The following is a 21,824-nucleotide window of genomic DNA, read 5'->3' as shown; positions in this document are numbered from 1 at the left end:
GGCTGGTTAGTTTTGACAATTAGCCCATGTTAGTACAGTAGATGCCATAATGAATCATTCTGCCATGAATGCTAATGGATAGCTTTCTCCAGGTATATCTATTGCTACAGCTTTAGGGATAGGAAACAACATTATTCTCAACTGTTCATTTCTCTCTGATTTTAGGCATAGGTAATGATTAGGTTTAGGGTAGGGCTAGGACCTAGACATGGGACAAGGATGTGGGTCCAGGAACACATCCTTCTTGGGTAAAACTGTGTCCCCCCCCCCCCCCCAAACGATCTGTCAATCAACAGGTTTCCTTTCGCTCTGTTCATAAAATGTTATAGTCAAGCTGAGCTGAGATATTCCCCTCTTACCACTTCCACAGCATTTAGCGTACGTCTTCCTCATAACAGAAGGATATGTGGATCTCTTTGGAACAGTGACAAGAGAATGTGTCTGTACACTCTTTAACACAACTGTACTGTGGTTATACACACACTAGTTTTGGTGACCCCGACATTCTTTCCCACACACACGTACATGCTGGATGTCTCTCTCACACACATACATATACAGAGTCTCAGGGCCCAGGGGTCTGTTCAGCTTGTGACTAAATACGCATTTATTGCCATCTGAATGTTTGTTTTCTCAAAACATATTTGCTCAGCTGAAGACGCCTGCTTAGGCTCACAGAGAGTGTGTTTGTGTGTTGCGTGCTCTCTCACCCTTATTGTACTCTGAGTTGTAAATAATTGAGAGATAAGTTTGGTGTGGAGAGCACATGATGCTGGCCGATTAGATGTAGACAAGTTGACTTTCTAACTCTGTTCCAATACACAACGAGCTGCCTTTCAGTCTGCTACCTACAGTAAATAGGCAGCTGCCTTCTAAGGGGTGAAGTGGATCCCTGTAAGAGTAGAGGTTGGTGTTCGAGTAGAAGACCCTCCTCCTGAACCTCCTTCGCATCGGAAACGCACATATGATGTGTGTTCTAGGTAACAATACACTTCCCATACTAGTTCACACAGACCCCTACAAAGAGGAATATTGGGATAATGTCCGGTCAGATGGCAATGTCTCTTTTTTTACAATATGGGCTCCAGTCCAGAGGTCTGTTAGAGGAGGAGGAGCGTGGTTGATAGAGGAGAGGAGGTTTTGGGTGATGATGAGGGGAGATGGTGGGAGATGGTGGGATGGCTGGGTTGAGGGATAGCGGACGGACGGGTCTTGAAGTACCGGCCAGGGGTCGAGGGCTGTAATCCTGCTGTTTTGATGAGAGGCCTCTGTTTGTGTGGACTCGGCAGCGGCCTGATGGGGAGCAGATGTGGGAAGGCAGGCGGTCGGGCACAGAGCCAGAGCAGCTGGGAGAAATTAAAAACAAGAGCATTCCTAGAGACTGGGGGAATTACAGAGGGTTGGATGGAGGGGAAAGGGGGGTGTGTGTAGTTACAGGGACAGGGAAAAGAAGCCATGTGAAATGATGAGAGAGCGTTACCTTGAGGGGGTTTTATTGTGTTTGAGTGAAAGGTAGCACAGGACGAACTATAACGGCTAGAACAAGTGCCAGTGTGAGCAAGGAACCACGTCACACACACACATGTACCTAGCTATTTAAATGAGGTCATACACTAGACTTCTTCTGTTGTTATGTAAGTCGTATTATTATGACTATAGAGTAACCTTAAAAGATCATTTTTGTCCAGTATATTTGCCTCTTTACTCTATTTAAAAACACAAAACAGTACTTTATTTATGATTTATTTTAACTTTGATGGTAACCCTGGGCATCCTCAAAGAGAAGTTTATACTTAAGTATAGCTAAATACAACCCTCACACACACACACACACACAAACTCTAAAAAGAGCACATCACAGAAACCAGAATTCTGGGCCTGGATTCTTGTGTGTTTGGATCTTTATCTAAAAGCAAATGTCCGCTGATCTCAGAAGACTCCCAAAAAGTGTTGGAATCACAAACAGGAGCACTTTTGTGGTGTCCCCCCCCCCCCCCTTCAATCTGATTATAGCACAATAGCAGATGGACAGGGTTGGTTTTTGCTGGCCTATACGTGCGTTTTCCTCCAGACATCAAGCATATGGTCAGGGCGGAAGCCCAGAGAGACTGCTTTAACATCATTACAGAATCACAGCATTGAGGATCAAGTCACACATCTGTAGGAGGTCTGGTAAAAGCGTATTGCATTGTGAGCTAGATCTATTTGGCTTATTGATCTCACAGTGTGGCTCTTGTGCCTAATAAAGGTTTGATTGACTGTGTATGAACATGCTTTATTTTTAAAGCTGTGTGTGCTAGTTCTTAGTTGTTTCATTAAAATATCATCCCATGCTGGTCCCACACACACCTTATGCTGTGTACCAGCAATAGCTTTGTGTGTTATTCACTCTCTCTGTCTCTCTTACTATCTCCTAGAAGTCCCCCTGTAACCAATAATTATATCCCTTACAACTCATCTTTGATCAACAAAATAACATATTTAAACTTTTTTTTTTCTTGAAAAATGAATATGCGAATGAGCCCCGCCTCCACTCACTCACTCAGCTCAGAGATCCACTGGTTGACGATCACACGTTGATCTGATTGGTTACAAGGTAGTTTGTGACGTCAGAAACACCAGCGATTTCAAAGCGTGTTTTTGAGACTGTCTTTGGTTCACTGCAGTTTTAAGGAGGAAATACTCAGCAATGGTGTCGACTTATGAATTTACACATGGTTTGTCTTAGAGCATATTAAAAACACCACATAGACACATAAACAACATTAAAAACTTGATTTTCACCACAGGGAGACTTAAAGGCTGTTGTTTTGGAGATACAGTATTAAAACGTGATTTTTATAGGTGGGCATATACACTTTTATCAATAATGAAGCGGTCATTCTGTTCGGTTAGCAATGTCTCTCTTCGTATCTTATCTAAGTAATTCTTTGTTTGGGCTTTATGGAAGCACAGATGGTCAGAGAAGGGGCTCATACATGGACTTTCTAATGTATTAAAAGTGAAATCCAGTGCCGTGTGTGTGTGTGTGTGTGTGTGTGTCCTACTGTGTCCTTTAGCTGGTCAGATTAATCAGATATCTGTAATCCCACAACAGGCAGAGCAGGGCCGACTTGCCTCTCTCACCTTGTGTCCGCGTATATCCGACAGCGCCTCGTTCTCTTTCCCAGTCCTCCTGTGGGAGTTCACGCCACTGCTTCAGGCCATGGCAACTTCCAGAATCCCTTGAGAATGCATGCGGGAATTACCATGTGTTGCTCCCCTAAGAGTACATTAAAAGAAGTGATTATGGCCTGTTGTTGTGTCAGGAAACTTTAAAGCAGAAGCCCTGGGAGTAAAGGGATTTTATTAATATTTTTAAATTTAAATCATTTCAGATTGTGCATATGGCTCCTGTTGAATACTAACATCGATGTGTACTCAGGTTATTTGTGACTGATGTGTGTCAGTGTGACTGTTCTTTGTTTAATGTCCCCACTGAGACCGAAAGCTGTTGGGCCGAGTGACAGATGGACAGCCAGGGCTTGTGGCTTTAGCGAGATCTCTCTCTACCTGTCTACATTTGGCAATGACAGAGACAGCGATGCACAGAGCAGTGCACTATTAACCCTAGTGCATATTCTGGCCAGTGCGACATTAGTCCTAATACCTTGTTGTGTTTATTGCCCTGGGACAGCACAAGTCGCTCTTTCTCTTTACACATTTCCTTTATTTTATGCGTAACACTTTAGACATCTGTGACATTCTTTGGTTAATAGTGTTCAGTGCTCGTCTGTGCTCAACTTTTGCCATTGCGTTAGAATTGGTCACTGTTGTCGCATGCAAAAACCAAATTGCGGCGCCGTGTGTGTAAACGTGCAGATTAAGGGCCGGTAATATTATAATAAGATCCTCTTCCTATGTCAGAATGGGAGCGAAGTCAGATCAGCTTTTTCTTTACATGCTTGCAGAGAAAGTCTCACCCAAACAAAGTTACTAGGTTGTCACTTTTCACGTTTTTCTGAGTTGGTAGATGCACCCGATTATAGCACTTAAACACGGAAAAAGTCTGATTTTCATGATGTGTTCCCTTTTAAATTCATTGAAAATCTTTGGGATGTGCATTGTCAAAACCAAAAATGAAGCACATCTTGATGGAAATAACGATTTTCATGATATGTCCCCTTTACAACACAGAAACATGAGAAATGTTGTCTCAGGACCCTCAGCACGTCTCGTACCCCGTCACCCTATTGCAGCTGTCATCCCTCAAAGGTCGAGCACCAATTATCTGGCTGTTAGTAGTTTGGCTGTGACCCTGTACGTTTAGTTATTTTTGCACATGACATGTCGATGGGGGCTTTCTCCGAACATGGCCTGGGCTGGTGGCCCCCACATACGGTCAGGGTGTTGTGCTGTGTTTCGGGAGGTCTGTCGGACTGAAGGTGACAGTGGAGAGAAATGAGGGCAACTGATCCACAGTGAGTGACAGCACTGAGACAAGAGGCGCCTGCTGCTCAACACATGCCCGGTGGAACATGCACACGTTTAATGTTTACCTTTGTGCGTTTACTGTAGCTAATCTACGTTTAAAAAGAAATGACACTTTTCTGGGCATGCATCATTTTAATTGGACATGCAAAAATTTTTTTATATATCCTAAAGTACTCAAAGCTTATTTCCGCCACAGAATAAAACATTTGTAAAGATAATTGCGACTTTTTATCTCACAATTGCGAGTTTACATCTCGCAATTTTGACTTTATTTCTAAGATTTATGAGATATAAAGTTACAATTGCGTGTTATAAAGTCATTTGCGAGAAATAAACTCGCAAATCGGATATTTTTTCTCGCAGTTGCGGCTTTATATCTCGCAATTCAGACATCTTTTTTCAGAATTGTGAGATATAAACTCGCAATTGCGAGTTATAAAGTCCAGAAAAAAATACGAAATTTTTACTAACAATTGCGAGTTTATATCTCATGATTCTCACTTTATAACACGCAATTGCGACTTTATATGATGCAATTCTGAGATAAAAAGTCAGAACTGTGAAATGAAAAGTCGCAATTACCTTTTTTATTTTCCGTTCTGTGTCAGAAACAAGCTTCCATAGTAAATGCCATGGGATATGAGTTTTGGCAATTATAATTGACGAGAAAGAAATTACACACAAAATAATTTGATTTGCACAACTGAATATTGTCATTAGCATATAAAATGTACAACAAAGCAAAGATGTAAAATCATACAATAACAAAACAATCACGTAGATGGATCATTAGACAGCAACATACCGTAATTATAAAGTCCACCCCAAAAACAAAATTCCACATGCAAAATTTATACACATTTATCAGATCTTATGGACTAAATGAGCATTGAAGTTTGTGGCATAGAAGCGTCCCTCTCGGCGACAGACGATAGTAACGAGTAGCAAATGTGAGCTGTCACCAATGATGTTGTATGCTAATCTCAGTACCATCTGACACACACACACATTAACATCTGCACTGTTATACACATCACATGCTTAAATCTCATGATGATAAAAGTTTGTTCACATGTCTTTTTCACACTGCCCAAACAAACACCAACAGGGTTGAAACACTTATCCAACAAAAACACTGCTGGGATTTGGAGTTTGCTGGAATTTGTTGGGACACCGAACCATGAACTCTGATAGAAACTCTATTTCCATCCCATAACTGTCGACAATGAGTTTGTTCCTTCAGGACAGAACTGGGAGATCAGCTTATGACACCACAGTTAGGTATCTGAGTAGATAAATGGATTGTCACATGACCAATACGGGCCAATACAAAAGTGAGGAAGACTTGCCATGTTTGGTCCCACAGTGGAGCAGAGATGAGGGTCGGTGTGAAGCGTTCAGTCTCGGTGATGGACAGCAGCAGATCCAGTTGCACTTGTGACTGGCTGTCAAGTGCCTGTCCGTCCGATAGACAAGAGTGAACAACAGGCGGAGGAGCAGGACATTGATGGGGATGTCAGGGTGATGGGGGGGGATTGGGGGGTTTGGGTTATAGAGGAGTCCCGTCAGCAGCAGCTGAGTAGGAGAACAGGTGTGACTGGAAGTTTTCAACAGCGGTGACATTTACCCTCAGCCTCGCTCTGCCAAAGCCACGCTTTATCTCCATCAGCGGACACTGGACGGATTTACTGCTATGAAATATTATGAGTCACTAGAGTCTGAAAACAGAATGCCACACGCATGATGATCCAGCACCGTGAACAAGACACAACATATGTGTCAAACATGATACAGTCTGAACAAGTGCCATGCAGCTTTTATGTGTCCATGTATTGGTCAGAGCTGTGGCCAGATGCTTAGCAGACGTCCTTCAGACACAGGCCATGGCACTCTACTGGGAGATATGGGCTTTTTCAGAATTACATGTTATAAAGTCAGAATTGCGTGATGTAAAGTCGCAATTGTGTGTTATAAAGTCAGAATTGCGAGATATAAAGCAAGAATTGTGTGATATAAAGTCGCAATTGTGTTATAAATTAAGAATTGCATAATATAAAGTCAGAATTGCGTGATATAAATTAAGAATTGCATGATATAAAGTTGCAATTGTGTCATAAAGTAAGAATTGCGTGATATAAATTAAGAATTGCGTGATATAAAGTCAGAATTGTGTGATATAAAGTCAGAATTGTGTGATATAAAGTTGCATTTGTGTGTTATAAAGTCAGAATTGCGTGATATAAATTAAGAATTGCATGATATAAAGTCGCAATTGTGTTATAAATTAAGAATTGCGTGATATAAAGTCAGAATTGCGTGATATAAAGTTAGAATTGCATGATATAAAGTCGCAATTTTGTTCTAAATTAAGAATTGCGTGATATAAAGTCAGAATTGTGTGATATAAAGTCAGAATTGTGTGATATAAAGTTGCATTTGTGTGTTATAAAGTCAGAATTGCGTGATATAAATTAAGAATTGCATGATATAAAGTTGCAATTGTGTCATAAAGTAAGAATTGCGTGATATAAAGTAAGAATTGCGTGATATAAAGTAAGAATTGCGTGATATAAAGTTGCAATTGTGTTATAAAGTAAGAATTGCATGATATAAAGTTGCAATTTTGATATAAAGTCAGAATTATGTGTTATAAAGTCGCAATTGTGTGTTATAAAGTAAGAATTGTGTGATATAAAGTCAGAATTGCGTGATATAAAGTCGCAATTGTGTGTTATAAAGCAGGGCCGGAGTGAGGCCACTTTTCAGCCCGGGAGTTTCAGGCCCAAGACCGGCCCACTTTTTCCATGGTGGAATTCCAAATTAACACTTTTTCTAAATTGGATAAATGAAGTAACAGTTCAGCTCGTACTATTGTGTAGTTTGTATTAATACCATGGGTTAACAAATAAATAATGTAGCCAAAAGGTTAAATATTAATTCACTTAGACTTTATAAGAAGCAATTGCGACTTTATTTCACACAATTCTGACTTTATATTTCACAATTCTGACTTTATATCACACGCAATTGCGACTTTATATCACACAATTCTGACTCTATATCTCACAGTTCTGACTTTATAAGCAATTGCGACTTTATTTCATGCAGTTCTGACTTTATATCTTGTAATTCTGACTTTATAAGAAGCAATTGCGACTTTATTTCACACAATTCTGACTTTATATCTCGCAATTCTGACTTTATATCTTGCAATTCTGACTTTATAACACGCAGTTGCGATTTTATTTCACGCAATTCTGAGAAATTAAGTCAGAATTGCGAGATGTAAACTCGCAAATTGTGAGATAAAAAGTCGCAATTATCTTTTAAAATGTTTTATTCTGTGGTGGAAACAAGCTTCCATACCTCCTGGCCTATCCTCCCATCCATCCTCCCTGACGCGTTACTGCAGGGCCGGCCCAGGCTATCGGTAGGCGCCGGCGGAGCCGCGGTAGCCTAACGTTACCTGAGAAAACGTTTTGGAAAAGACGGGCTATGGACCCAACCAACTCTATAAGAGGGGAGGGGAGAACTCACTCACATGGTACAACCCATGCAGAGGCTGCGCGCTGCGGTGTCAGAATACAGAACGTGTGTAGCCTAATGTAACTAACGTGACATTGAAATGAAAAAAAAAATAAAAAATTCTCATGCAAAAAATTCCTCGACCAGCCCAAAAGTGAAGCGGCCCACCGGGAATTCTCCCGATTCTCCCGATTACCCACTCCGGGCCTGTTATAAAGTAAGAATTGTGTGTTATAAAGTCAGAATTGCGTGATATAAAGTCAGAATTGCGTGATATAAAGTCACAATTGTGTTATTAACTCAGAATTGTGTTATAAAGTCGCAATTGTGTTATAAAGTAAGAATTGCGTGATATAAAGTCGCAATTTTGATATAAAGTCAGAATTGTGTGTTATAAAGTCGCAATTGTGTGATATAAAGTAAGAATTGTGTGTTATAAAGTCAGAATTGCGTGATATAAAGTCAGAATTGCGTGATATAAAGTCAGAATTACATGATATAAAGTCGCAATTGTGAGATATAAACTCGAAATTGTGATAAATAAACTCGCAATTCTGACTTTATAACACAATTATGACTTCATATCATGTAATTCTGACTTTAACACAATTCTGAGAAATAAAGAATTGCAACAAGATGTAAACTTGCAATTGTGAGATAAAAAGTCGCAATTATCTTTTAAAATGTTTTATTCTGTGGCGGAAACAAGCTTCCATAGATAACCGATATATTGGTTGATAAATCTAAATGCAAGTTTTTATATTATTTTTAAATTCAAGCTGCACATTCTCATTATCAATCTGACTACTTTTGGGATGGCACAGTTCTAACAGAATAAAACTGTTTTGTGTGATTTGTAGGTAGCACCGGACAGAAGGCTGGAACGATGCCAGATTCACCTGCTGATGTCAAAACCCAGCCCAGGTCGACTCCGCCCACAATGCCTCCGCCACCCCCCGCTGTCAGCCAGGCAGCCAATCGCAGTGCTTCGTTCACACCCACAACAAGTAAGGGATCCTACGACAAACATGCGTAGATTTGTGTTGTGAACTTGCTGCATTCATCACACCCTAGAAAACCAGGCTGGCAATTCATAATGCAATGCAAATACGTGTTACAAGCAGGGTTTGAAATTAACTTTTTCGCTCACTGGCCAATTTGGCTGCTAAATTTTTTAAGTTACCGGCCATTCAAACCTTCTACTAGCCCAAAAAGCAGATTAACTACCTCACACATATATATAAGTCTCTATTAGCTCAACAAGTGTTGCTATAGCACAGAATGCCCTTGTAACATGAGTAAGTGTGTTTGCGAGTGTTTGTGTATGGTAGGTTGAGCCATTGTCTAGGAGTGTGAGTGCTTAGGATAGACAGCAAGAGATTTGTTTACTGCATAGGGGGGATTCGCATTCGCGGGCAGCATCAGATCTCGCTACCCTATATAGCAATGACGGGCCTTGTTGTTTCACCTGTTGCATGGGTCGTAGCGTAGCCTGCTTGCCACTCTAAAACCAGAACACAAGTGTGGGAGTCACATGGTAAACCCACATGTGTCCAGCCTGGAATGGCGAGATAAAAAGGGGCACAAGCGAAATGAAAGACCCTGTGTTCTGCAACATGAAGCCATGCACACACTCATAGACCCAGCAGTGTGAACATGCCTCCCAACTTGGACCCTCCAAGCTGTGTTTGCACAATCATATGCTTCCCAATGTCCCAGAGGATTAAGGCCTAAGCCTGTCCACGACTCGAGTAATGTCTGTTTATCTGTGGGCATGGCTTCAGGGAACAGGTGAAACAAAAATAAAACAGAAGGGAAGGCATTCGATAGTCAGAAGAAAGGGGAAAGAGTGGAGGGAAGAGATGCAAACGTGTGGACCTGGACTCTGAAAGCTGCAAATCTGCTCTCGGCTGGTGAACATGTGCGCTAGCCAGATTTAGCTACACACCTGCTGTCGGAATAAAAGTAACCCAGTCCAGGGGGCTATTTTTGGGACCTCTTTAACACGTTCCCCTTATAGTTGTGTCTTAGTGAGTGAGTGGGTGAGCAGTGGGAAGCAATACACTGGCATGTGTGTGTGTTGTGGAGTGCGCTGAGACGATGGCAGTGTGTAGAGAATGAAGCGAAGAGTACAGAGCAACGTTTTTCGTTACTGTCGAAGCGTATCTGTGGTCTCAGTGTGTTCTTTCGCTGTTCTCGGGATGCATGTGCCGTCTGGAGATTCCTGGAGGGGGGTTCCCGGGACTGAGATGGATAAAAAACAGAGCAAAGGAGCCTGGTGTGACTTAAACAATGCTAATGCGAACAGTGGATCTCTCTCCTCAGTGCTGAACGGGAGCAGTCACTCGCCGACTACGCTAAACGGAGCTCCTTCGACTCCCAATGGCTTCAGCAACGGACCGGCCACCTCTTCTACTGCTTCTCTTCCAACCCAGCAACTCCCTCCTGCGTGTGGAGCCCGACAACTCTGCAAGCTCAAGCGCTTTCTCACCACACTACAGCAGTTCGGCAACGACATCTCGCCCGAGATTGGAGAGCGCGTACGCAGCCTTGTGCTCGGGCTAGTGGTGAGTGTCTGGTGTCTTTATCCTTGAACTCTCATCCTTCCCTCGCGGGTCAAAATGACCCGAAGCCCTACAATTATACCTAATTTTTAATGCAATTTTTTTTATTTACCTTTTAAACTACTAGATTTGATCAATACATAATATATAAATTGTAATTTAAGCGCATTGCTCACATTCCTTTCAAATTAAATTCAAAATAACTCACAATTTCATGCATAACCCTTTTAATTTAGCTCTAAATATCTTACACTGGGTGTCTTTGCCGACCTCTTGTGGAAAACAAATAATATAACATGATGTTTTATAACTCTTGCCACTAGATGGCCTTATAGCTCTATATGGAGCAAATGAGCTGTTCCTCTGGGTCCTGAAGTCATTTCTCTTCAGTATGCATTCAGATACACATGTAGACATTATACTTTTTGGTCAGGTTTTAGCATTTTTAGTTTGAGTTTTGAGCATTTTTATGTTTTTCTATGTGTACTGAAGCATTCCTCACACTCCATTCATTCCTAAAGGGGTCAAATTGACCCGCGAGGGAAGGATTTGTTACTTTTTTAAATTTCAACCCCAAAACTCCTCAAATCCATTAATTTTTTGTGTGTGTGTACGTGTATTCGTGGTTCAAGTGCAACAAAAGTCAATTCCGAGTCAAAATGACCCGAGGGAAGAATGAGGTTAACTGTAGCCGCGTTTCCATTTCCCTTCAAATTGTGCAAATTGAAATTGCGAATTGACAATACGCCCAATGGAAACACGTAAATTTCGCACAAACTCCCATTTATCGCAAAAAGGTTTTTACGCTCGCATGAGGGGGTTTTTCAGGCAATTTGAAAAAGAAATATTTCGCAAATCTGCAATGGAAACAGTTTTTGCGCATTGACAGTCACCTGACGTAGATGACGCGGTGTGTTTGGACAGAATACGAGACAGAGTTCTTTATTAAATTCATATGAGACAAAATAATTACAGGAATACTGGATTCTAAACCTCAAATAAATGCCACAATCAAGACCTCGCAGCAGAAATGAGGGAGAAACACCCAGAAACTCCTCATATGTGCAGCTCATAGGTATAATAAGGGTCGTTCCTCACCATTAATGCTTGGAAAACACACATACATCTCCTTCGGTTAATAATAATGGCCAGTGCAGTGGCTGGGATATAGTACATAAACCTCATGGTTTTTGGAATGATTTTACTGATCGCGAGAGTAAAAAATGAAGTTTTAATCGCATTACATCGGTTAATGGAAACGCCGTCATTTCGCAATAGTTTTTTGTCGATATTTAGAAAAAAACGCAAATCTGTAATGGAAACGCGCCTTGTGTGTGTGCTGTCTCCAGTTCTTCTCTCTACTAAGTGTTAAATGTATTGCCCTTTCTGTCTCATCAGAACTCAACTCTAACCATTGAAGAGTTCCACTCCAAACTTCAGGAAGCCACAAACTTTCCCCTGCGTCCCTTTGTCATTCCATTTCTCAAGGTAAGAACAGCCACACAAACGTTCATCTCATACAGACACAGTTCTTCACTTACAGCAATCTTGAACAGCCAGAATTTGGACTATTGATGAAGTTCCACACTGAAGTACGGAAAGGGCCGTCTGACTTACTATAAAGCGACCAACCTAGTAAAGTACGCTTTAGGAGCAGGTTTAAATCATATATAACTCTGAAGAAGTGTGCTCAAGGATATCTTGTTTATCCAGCTATCCAAAGTTTATCAAAGAGTTCTTCCTTGGAGGTGCTCATTGTTGCATCCAGGGAACGTTGTTTTCCGGCAGATTTGAACATATTTCGGTAACACTTTATTTTGATGGTCCCTTTTTAACATTCTGTTTACTACAAATAACTTTGCAACTACATGTCAACTAAGGCCTCGTTTACAATGTCAGTGAAATGTGACCCAATTTTTCGCTCATATGTGACACAGATCGGAAGTGTTCTATGACAGTGTAAACAGGAAAAAAACGCATGCATTCGGATATTTTGAGATCGGTTTCAGGCCTCGTTCATATGTGGAAATAAATCGGATATGAGCCAATGCGACTGTCACACTCCGCGGTTTAATAACGAGAGAAACACCGACGCGCTTCTGCAAAGGGACGGATGACCCGAAGAAACGTTGTGTCGTCGTAGGAGAGGAATGTGGACAAACGTTGACACGACATATTGTCATACAACAAAATTTCGGACCCACTGCTCCTCGTTAAAGCCAATATTTAAAGCCAATATGCTCCCACCAGTCCTGAGATCTCTCTCACACACAATAACTGAAGCATATGTGCGATGATGGCACTTTTCGTCCTCCTTCGCCTCAAAATCATGGTGATGTTTGGCGAACTTCGCATATATCGCAGAGCTAGCATCAAGCATATTTCACGTCCATTCATCTGTGCAAGAGAGTTTAACCCTTTAAGCGTGCGCGATGTTTCAGATAGTATGGCAAGTGTAAACACATGAATCGGATATGGGTCACAGTGGAAAGAACGTGTAAACGGACGGTCAAAAGAAATCAGATAAAGGCAACAAATCAGAATTGGGCATCAAGACCTGCAGTGTAAACGAGGCCTAACTCTCATTAGAGTATTAGTGGAATATCTGCTTAATATCTGCAAACTCTTTATTGTGGTGCTCCTATAACAGACACTCTACTGACTATAAGTAACTTTGCTAATCCTACAAGTCTACTAATACTCTCTAATGAGAGTTAGTAGACATGTAGGTGCTACTTATGTTACTTATAGACAACAGAATGTGTTAAAGGGACCATCAAATAAAAACCCTGACTCTTGTAAAGTGCATTAAACCAGCCAATCAAGTTCCATTTTGAGAGCTTTTTCAATTTGTTTTTGTGCACTATGAATCAGAGTCTGTGGGTGTGCCGTCTGAATCTGAGAGTATTCCTCCCGAGTTCTTAAAGTCTTTCTGTATCTGTACGAGGAGCTCTTCCTTATGGTGCACCATATGGGATGGGGTGGAGACAGGCGAAGTGACAAACAAAGTGAAGGTAGATGGATGGCGGCCAGCATCGAAACACACACATGAACAGACTCAGTGTTTCCCGAACCCCCGGATGCACGGATTTCTGTGTGTGTAGATGAGTGAAGTTCATTTGATAAAGCATCCGAAACCCCTTCCAAATCCAAACCCCCCTCCCTTGGTCTGTGCTGATCTAGTGCTCCATATGGCCATCATTTGTGATTCATTAAAATTGGCACACTTGTGTTTACCCAGAGTGGAGAGGAGTGGTGTGGGCCAAAGAAGATTTTCTGGCAGATGTTGCATCGGGTTGCAGCTTTCCGTTGCTCTGCCGCTGTTGTCTTTACGCTGATCCCTTTCTGTCCTCAGACATCACACAGATCCAGGGCTCAATACACACATTCACTCTGAAGCCTCCTCAAATGACCTTGCATCGATGCACAAAAGTACATAATCGGAATATTAAATTAAATCACTAAAAATGTTCTAGTTGTGCAAGTCTCTGTGTCTGGCAAACATGCAACCTATTCAAGTCAAGTTTATTATTGTCATGTGTACAAGTTACCAAGTGCAATGAAAAACTACTCCACAGGCTATACACAGATCAAATACAAAACAAATATACATATACAGTCAAACCAAAGTTTATTCAGACATATTTCTCACATTATCACAGTTTATTCGCTCTAGTTTAGAAAATGGTAATAAAATATGACAAGAATCAGTTGATATTTGACTGGTTTTGTCCGTCCTTCTGTTAGACTGTCTCACACATGAATTATGTTGAATATCTGTCAGGTAAATTTAACTACACTATTAGATAATACCAGTTTAGCTCAACCAATCACCAAGCAATGCTTCATTTTGTTCAGTCTGTGTGTAAAAAGTGTCGCATTAGCAATTAAAGGAAAAACACTTCAGCAAAACATGATCAGCTCAAAATGTCTGAATCATTTTTGCTCCCAAATTATTATAAATTTGACCGGTAGTTTGGGTTATGTGCTGAAAGAATGTTCGTTAATAAAGCCCTTATGTATAATGCATTATAAAATTATTTTTAATGCAGTAATTATGCCTTGTAATGCACCTTATTATGCATAGTATGGTCTCATGAATAATTGCATGCACAGTTATAATACACTATAATTCACTGAACACACCTTTAGAAAGTATAACACGTTAAAACACATGACAAACAACCAATTTCAGAATCTGCAAATATTATAATGCATTTTAACTATGGTTACAATTATTTATAAAAATATATAACGTATTATAATGTACATTACGTTATAAATACTTTGATAATGTATTACACATCTAAAACCAGTCGCCACACTCACAGAAACAGTTTCTTTTGCAAGAAATAACAAAATCTCACCGCATATGCATTGCCCATAACTGGTGTATATATTTAATATGTCCATTGACCACAGAACGGAACAAGAAAATGTTTGGTCTGGAGTTGCACAACCCCCCCACCCCCAGTCTTCCACGATGCTTTTGCGCATGTTAGTGAGATATAGACTACACAAGACATCTCTCATAGTGTGAGTGTTTTATTCAAAGCAGAGCCCTGTGTACATGGCACCCGGCACATTTCTCACACACTGCTGTCGGAGTGTTGATGTTACACATCTGTATCATCAGCCAGCTGTGTAGTGTTACACTGACAGCCAAAGACAAAAACACAACAAGAACGAGGGAGAGCTCTCCTACGGCAGGCGCACACACACGGTGGGCCGCAGAAAGAGTCTGCTTCATCTCACACTCGCTCGTTCTTTCACCACAAACCATGTCGAAAGACCAACATAGCTTTAGATGTCCCCATCTTCTTAACTAGCCTATCCTGCAAGACTTCTGCGGTTAACTAGCTTTACCAGAAAAACTAAAATTATAGATCAACCATCTTACTTTTAAATGTAAATAATTTAAATATATAAGAAATATATTGCATTGTATACAATATACAATATATTACACATGCAGTACCACATCTGATCACATATACAGTACATCTCTATATTATGAAGTGTGTTACTGAATATCAAATATATATTAGTAAATATATTGTCACATTTTTTTAATATATGAAAAGTGGCAATTCCTTATGTATTATTCAATATATTGTAACAATATATTATTCAGTATATTTTCAAATGTACTGTTAAACCATTTAATTTATTGATCATTCATATATAGGGAAATATATTTTCTTTTCATAAGGGTATCCTGCAAGACTTCTTTGGTTAAATAGCTTTACAATTATACAGTAGTTAATTAGCTTAACCATCTTACTATTAAATCAACCAGTATCAAACCAGCATAACCCAATGATTATCCCCACTAGAGACCTTAACTTGCTTAACCAACAAGTCTTACTTTATTAACTCTTTCCCCGCCATTGATGGAATTTTCCGTGTTTCCACTGTTATACGGTAGGGGGCGCTATTACGCATCTTCTGAAAGAGTACTGAATATCCTGATTTACACAGAGCGTTGATCCTGGGAAATTGCCGTAAAATTGCGATTGATGCCGGGATCGATGCCGGGATGGGGACCTAGTAACATTGCTGGGATCAGTAGCGGTTAAGACGTTGAAAAGAAGTCATAACCGAAAAAAAGTTGGACAACTTTTTTTCGATTATGACTTCTTTTGAACGTCTTAATTCGATAAGCCGTCACAACGACACACCCCTTACGGCATTTGACCACGAAACATGTTGGACATAAACAACAAAGTTTGAACATCAACATCTAATGCCTGATCAGCCGCCATGTTGCTCAAAGCAATGCAAACACTTGCGCTATTGTACCACAACATGTTTTCGACGTGTATGTTACGCGTCACATGTCTTTACGGCATGTGTGTGAACACACTCAGAATTTTTTGATATTTAGACTGGAAACAAGACAAAAATACTGAGTAAGAATAGCATTTTAGACCAGCACTGTTCAGGCTGGAAATGAAGACTTGTGTTGGTGCAAACTAGAAAACGCTTTCCCTTTTCTCACCCACATTTGCGTTCTCTTTGTGTCCGGCAGGCGAACTTGCCGCTCCTGCAGAGAGAGCTTCTTCACTGCGCTCGGATGGCGAAGCAAACCCCGGCACAGTATCTGGCCCAACATGAGCAGCTTCTGCTGGACGCCAACGCCAGCTCTCCGCTCGACTCCTCCGAGATCATGCTGGAACTCAACGAGCACGGCAAGAGACGGACCCCGGACAGGTACACACACACGTCTTTCTGTGTACCATTTTCATAACAAATACCTCCAGTCATAAATACCTGCAAAGTCAAGCAAAAGGCAGAGAAATGCAGACAGCTACGGTGAATGTCAACACAACCTTGCCCTGGGTATCCTTCTTCATGTCTGGGTTTGAAACGCACACACACTCAGCGTAACGAGCGGAGGGTGTGTAAAGGTTAGGCCACACAGAACGAGGCCGTGAGGAGGAGAGAGAGTATGAGATGCTCTAACATCACACAAAAGCATATGCATAGCAACTGGAGCCGCGTTTCCATTACCGATTTGCACAAATATTTAGCGATATTTTTTAAATTTCAATAAAAAACGATTGTGAAATGACGGCGTTTCCATTAACCGATGTTATGCGACTAAAACGGAATTGTTTCCTCTCGCGATAAATCATTCCAAACATCATGGCGACGGATGTTAGTAGGTTTACATGAATCGCAGCCGCCGCACTAGCTAATATTATTAATGGAAGGAGCCGTAGGCGTGTTTTTCAATCATTAATGGCAAGAAAATCCATTAATGATTGAATAATGGTTAATGATTGAAATGATTAATGATTGAAATACTCGTGAGCGGCTCATGTGAGTGTTTCTGGGTGTTTCTCCCTCATTTCTGCTTCAAGATCTTGATGAATTGTGGCATTTCTTTGTTTAGAATCCAGTATTCCTGTAATTCTTTTGTCTTTTATGAGTTTAATAAAGAACTCTGTCTCGTCTTTTCATCCAAACACACACATCTTTAAAGAATGAGTGTTAAAAACTGTTTTCATTGCAGTTTTGCGAAATATTCCTTTTTCGAATTGCCTGAAAAACCACGTCATGCGAGCGTGAAAACTTTTTTACGATATATGGGAGTTTTTGCGAAATTGGGCGTATTTTCAATTTCAATTTGTGCAATTTGAAGGGTAATGGAAACACGGCTAGTGACGGTTCTCTCCACCAGGGTTCGTACAGGGTGCTTAAAGTACTTGATTTTGACTTTTTGAAATTGAAGTCTTGGAAAACCCTTGAAAACAGCCATTTTTATGAAGAGGAACTTGAAAAGTGCTTGAATTATTGAAAGACAATATATGGGAAATTTTAGTTTTATTGATAAAAAATCTTTTCACACACAATTAACGCTGCAGTCCGTCTGATATAGAGGCATTTCGCATGGCTATGAGTGTGATATTGCTCATAAATATCCAATATCTTTCATTATTCAGCTCAATCATATATCCATGGGAGAAAAAATCAGTTTGCGATATCTTTGTCATCGTATCCTTTCACTGGTTAAAGTTACCAGTCATTGCATCTGCCGCACTTCATTTGTACCATTTTATTTCTCTATTTACCTTTATTTTAGATTTTAAAAGACAATAAAGAAAGATACTGTTTGATAAATGAGTGTAAAAAAAAAGAAAAGTACAGCAGTGCTTGAAAAGTCCTTGAATTTGATTTTACAGTGTCACACAGAACGGTGAGAAATCGAGTGCTTTAAACAATAAAAATATTAACTGAGGGATTTGAAGCGCCGATATTCCCGTTTGTGTTTCTGTTTTTCTTCTACTCTCTCATGCGCACCGTCTCCTGTTAGTTCCCTGGTAGATGCCCATATGCCAGCGATGTGTCCAGATGGTGATCTTGCTGAACCCCTGCTTGAACTGATCCGGGGGGAGGGAGGGATGAATAAAGAGAGAGAGAGAGAGAGAGAGGCAATCCCCTACTGTAATCCATACACCTCCATCTCAGAAAACACTAAGCTCACCATATCTCGACAGGAGCCCGAGCTGTTGCTTTAATTTGTGGGATATCTGGCCACAACTGCAGAAATGCTGACGTTTTTTGGTTGCTTGTGGAGGCGGGCATGATGGGGTGTATATATATATATATATATATATATATGCAGTCAGAGTCAACGAGTCTTGTTTTCAGTATAAATGTAAAAAAATTCTTAATTCATGATGGATTTACCAAAGTAGTAAACTGCTATAAAATATTATGTCTTGTTTTCTGAAAAAATAAATAAATAAATCAAGCAAGTTTGCTTAAAACAAGCAAAATGATCTGCCAATGGGGTAAGAAAAATAATCTTAATTCAAACAGAAACTAGATTATTTGTCTAACTCCATTGGCAGAAAACAAGACATAATATCTAATGGCATTTTACTCATCTAGTAAATGCATCTTGATTTAAGCATTTTTGGATATTTGGACTGGAAACAAGACAAAAATACTGAGTGAGAAAAGCATTTTTTGCAGTGCAACTGGACTCTACTCTCAAGTGCAAGAAGAAAACAAGCTCCTCACTCACACACACACACACACACACACACACACACACACACACACACACACACACGTGTTTCATGCACTCAACTAAACAGATTATTATCAACACTACAGCGCAGGCCAGATGGATCCCAAACGCCAGTGTCACTGAACATCTGCCAAAGGGAGCAGCTCTCACAGTTCAGGAGAGAGAGAGAGAGAGACGGGTGAGAACGGGAAAGATTAAGAGGTTGGGATTTAACTCCGCTTCATGGTATATGAAGGCTTGAGTCCACATATGGCTCACAGCTGGCCTCAACATTTGGACACAAGAGTAAAGAGGAGGTTAGACTGCAAGAATGTAAAACTATCAATGGCATTTTATCCTCTTGGAGACACTCACTACCAGTCAAAGGTTTGGGATCGGTAAGACTGATTTTTAAAAGAAGTCTCTTCTGCTCACCAAGGCTGCATTAAAAAAAAAAAAAACAGTAATATTGTTAAATATTATGACAATTTAAAACCGCTGTTTTCTATGTGTATATATAGTAAAGTGTAATTTATTTCTGTGATCAAAGCTGAATGTTCAGCATCATTACTCCAGTCTTCAGTGTCACATGATCCTTCAGAAATCACTCTAATATGATGATTTGATGATCAAGAAACATTTATGATTATTATCCGTGTTGAAAACAGTTGTGGACAATTTTATTTCAGAATTCTTTGATGAATTGAGGGTTCAAAAGAACAGCATTTATCTGAAAAATTATCGTTTGTAACATTATAAATGTCTTTACTGTCACTTTTGATCAATTTAATTCATCCTTGAATAAAAGTATTGATTTATTTTATTTCTTTCCCCCCAAAAATTAAATAAAAATTCTCACTGACCCCAAACTTTTGAACGGTAGTGTTTAATGTTACAAAAGCTTTAGATTTCAGAGAAATGCTGTTCTTTTGAACTTTCAATTCATCAAAGAATTCTGAAATAAAAATGTACACAACTGTTTTCAACATTGATAATCATAAATGTTTCTTGATCATCAAATCATCATATTAGAGTGATTTCTGAAGGATCATGTGACACTGAAGACTGGAGTAATGATGCTGAACATTCAGCTTTGATCACAGGAATAAATTACACTTTACTGTATATTCACGTTTTAAATTGTAATAATATTTCACAATATTACTGTTTTTTGTGTTGCCATTTTTAATCAAATAAATGCAGCCTTGGTGAGCAGAAGAAAACATTCAAAATCGTAAACTTTTGACTGCTAGTGTATGTCCTAAAAGCGTCTCTACATTTGTCATCACGGTTCTCTCCAGAACGGCTCTACATATAAATGAACTAAATTAAAACCTTTTTTACAACACAAATGAACCATCACTGAACTTACTTAAGCTGGACTGTGACGCATTCCTATTTTCTTCAGGAAACAAACTTTGTTGCATTATTTTCCGGATATCTGCTTTGAAACAATCTGTATTGTAAAAAGCGCTGTGTTCATAAGGTGACTTGACTCTTGGATATCTCCTAAAAGCGTTTCTACATTCCTTCCAACAGGACCAAAGAGAGCGCAGGGGACCGGGACGGTTTGCACCCAGAACACCTGGCCAAACGTCCATGTACAGTGAGTCCCAGTCAGCGTTTCAGTCCCAGCAGTGGCTTACCTGCCCATCCGCCCCCGAACGGGCTCCCAACACACCCCCCCAACGGCCTGCCCCACCCCAACCCTCCCGCCCCGCAGCACTACCGGCTGGAGGACATGGCCCTCGCCCACCATTACAGAGACGCTTACAGACACGCGGAGCACAGGGACGTGCGGGACCGGCACCGGCAAACAGGTCAGATTGGTGGAATCAACCAATAAACTACTTTGTTTGCAGGATTGTTCGCCACTGTGCTTTAAAGTCCGCTGTAGTCAATAGTTATATCCCTTAAAACTCACCGAAATGACATATTTAGATGTTTTTTCCTTGAAAATAAATTATTCATGGCTTAAAATATCTTGAATGTAACTCGACACCCTTGCCTCATTTAGTATGCGCGCTTCTATGAATATGCAAATGAGCCCCGCCTCCACTCACTCGCTCAGCTCAGAGATCCACTGGTTGACGATCACACGTTGATCTGATTGGTTACAAGGTAGTTTGTGACGTCAGAAACACCAGCGATTTCAAAGCGTGTTTTTGAGACTGTCTTTGGTTCACTGCAGTTTTAAGGAGGAAATACTCAGCAATGCTGTCGACTTATGAACTTACACATGCTTTGTCTTAATGGTGCAGTGTGTAATTTTTAGCAGCATCTAGTGGTGAGGTTGTGAAGTGCACCCAACAGAAGTTACGGTGGCGACAGGAAGTGATGTCGTCGTCTGAGACAGCAGAGAGTAGCCAGTTAAACAATGAGGTTTCTTTACAAAGATAAATTAAGAAATGATGTTTACTTAATTATTCAGTAAAACGATGTATTATTGTGAATATTATTGTTACTTGTTCATCATTGTGTCAGTGTTGTATTCGCTGACTTTAGCTTTAGCTTCTTATAATTAAGAGCAACATAGTGATGAAACACGTTTGTCCGTTCAGGGCCACCGTAGAAACATGTGGATGTAAGCGGACCCGCGGTGTGTGTAGAGAGAAATGCTCATTCTAAGCTAATAAACACATAACGCTTCATTAAATAAGGTCTTTATACACCACTGAAAACACAGTTATGTGTATGATATTACATTTCTGTCTACAGATCCTCCTGAATATTACACAGTG

General features: G+C 40.2%; 1 protein-coding gene across 10 annotated transcripts in view; it reads left to right on the top strand.

Moving 5' to 3' along the window:
• The window catches only part of cbfa2t3 (CBFA2/RUNX1 partner transcriptional co-repressor 3), a 74,521-nt gene that overhangs the window by 33,648 nt on the left and 19,049 nt on the right, over positions 1–21,824 (top strand). For all 10 annotated transcript variants that reach the window (XR_014029635.1, XR_014029636.1, XM_081358798.1 and 7 more), the window contains exons 2-6: positions 8,859–9,005; positions 10,324–10,565; positions 11,961–12,050; positions 16,594–16,775; positions 20,623–20,903. Coding sequence is in view for 8 of the 10 variants with exons in the window: in XM_081358798.1 (XP_081214924.1) it covers positions 8,859–9,005; positions 10,324–10,565; positions 11,961–12,050; positions 16,594–16,775; positions 20,623–20,903 (942 nt within the window). In the remaining 2 variants the exon portion in view is untranslated. The remainder of the gene's footprint in view (positions 1–8,858; positions 9,006–10,323; positions 10,566–11,960; positions 12,051–16,593; positions 16,776–20,622; positions 20,904–21,824) is intronic.

This window comes from Scardinius erythrophthalmus (assembly GCF_964197995.2).
Source record: "Scardinius erythrophthalmus genome assembly, chromosome: 2".
NCBI classification, from domain to species: Eukaryota; Metazoa; Chordata; class Actinopteri; order Cypriniformes; family Leuciscidae; genus Scardinius; species Scardinius erythrophthalmus.
Note: the sequence above shows the minus strand (reverse complement) of the source record. Positions and strands in the feature narration are given on the sequence as shown.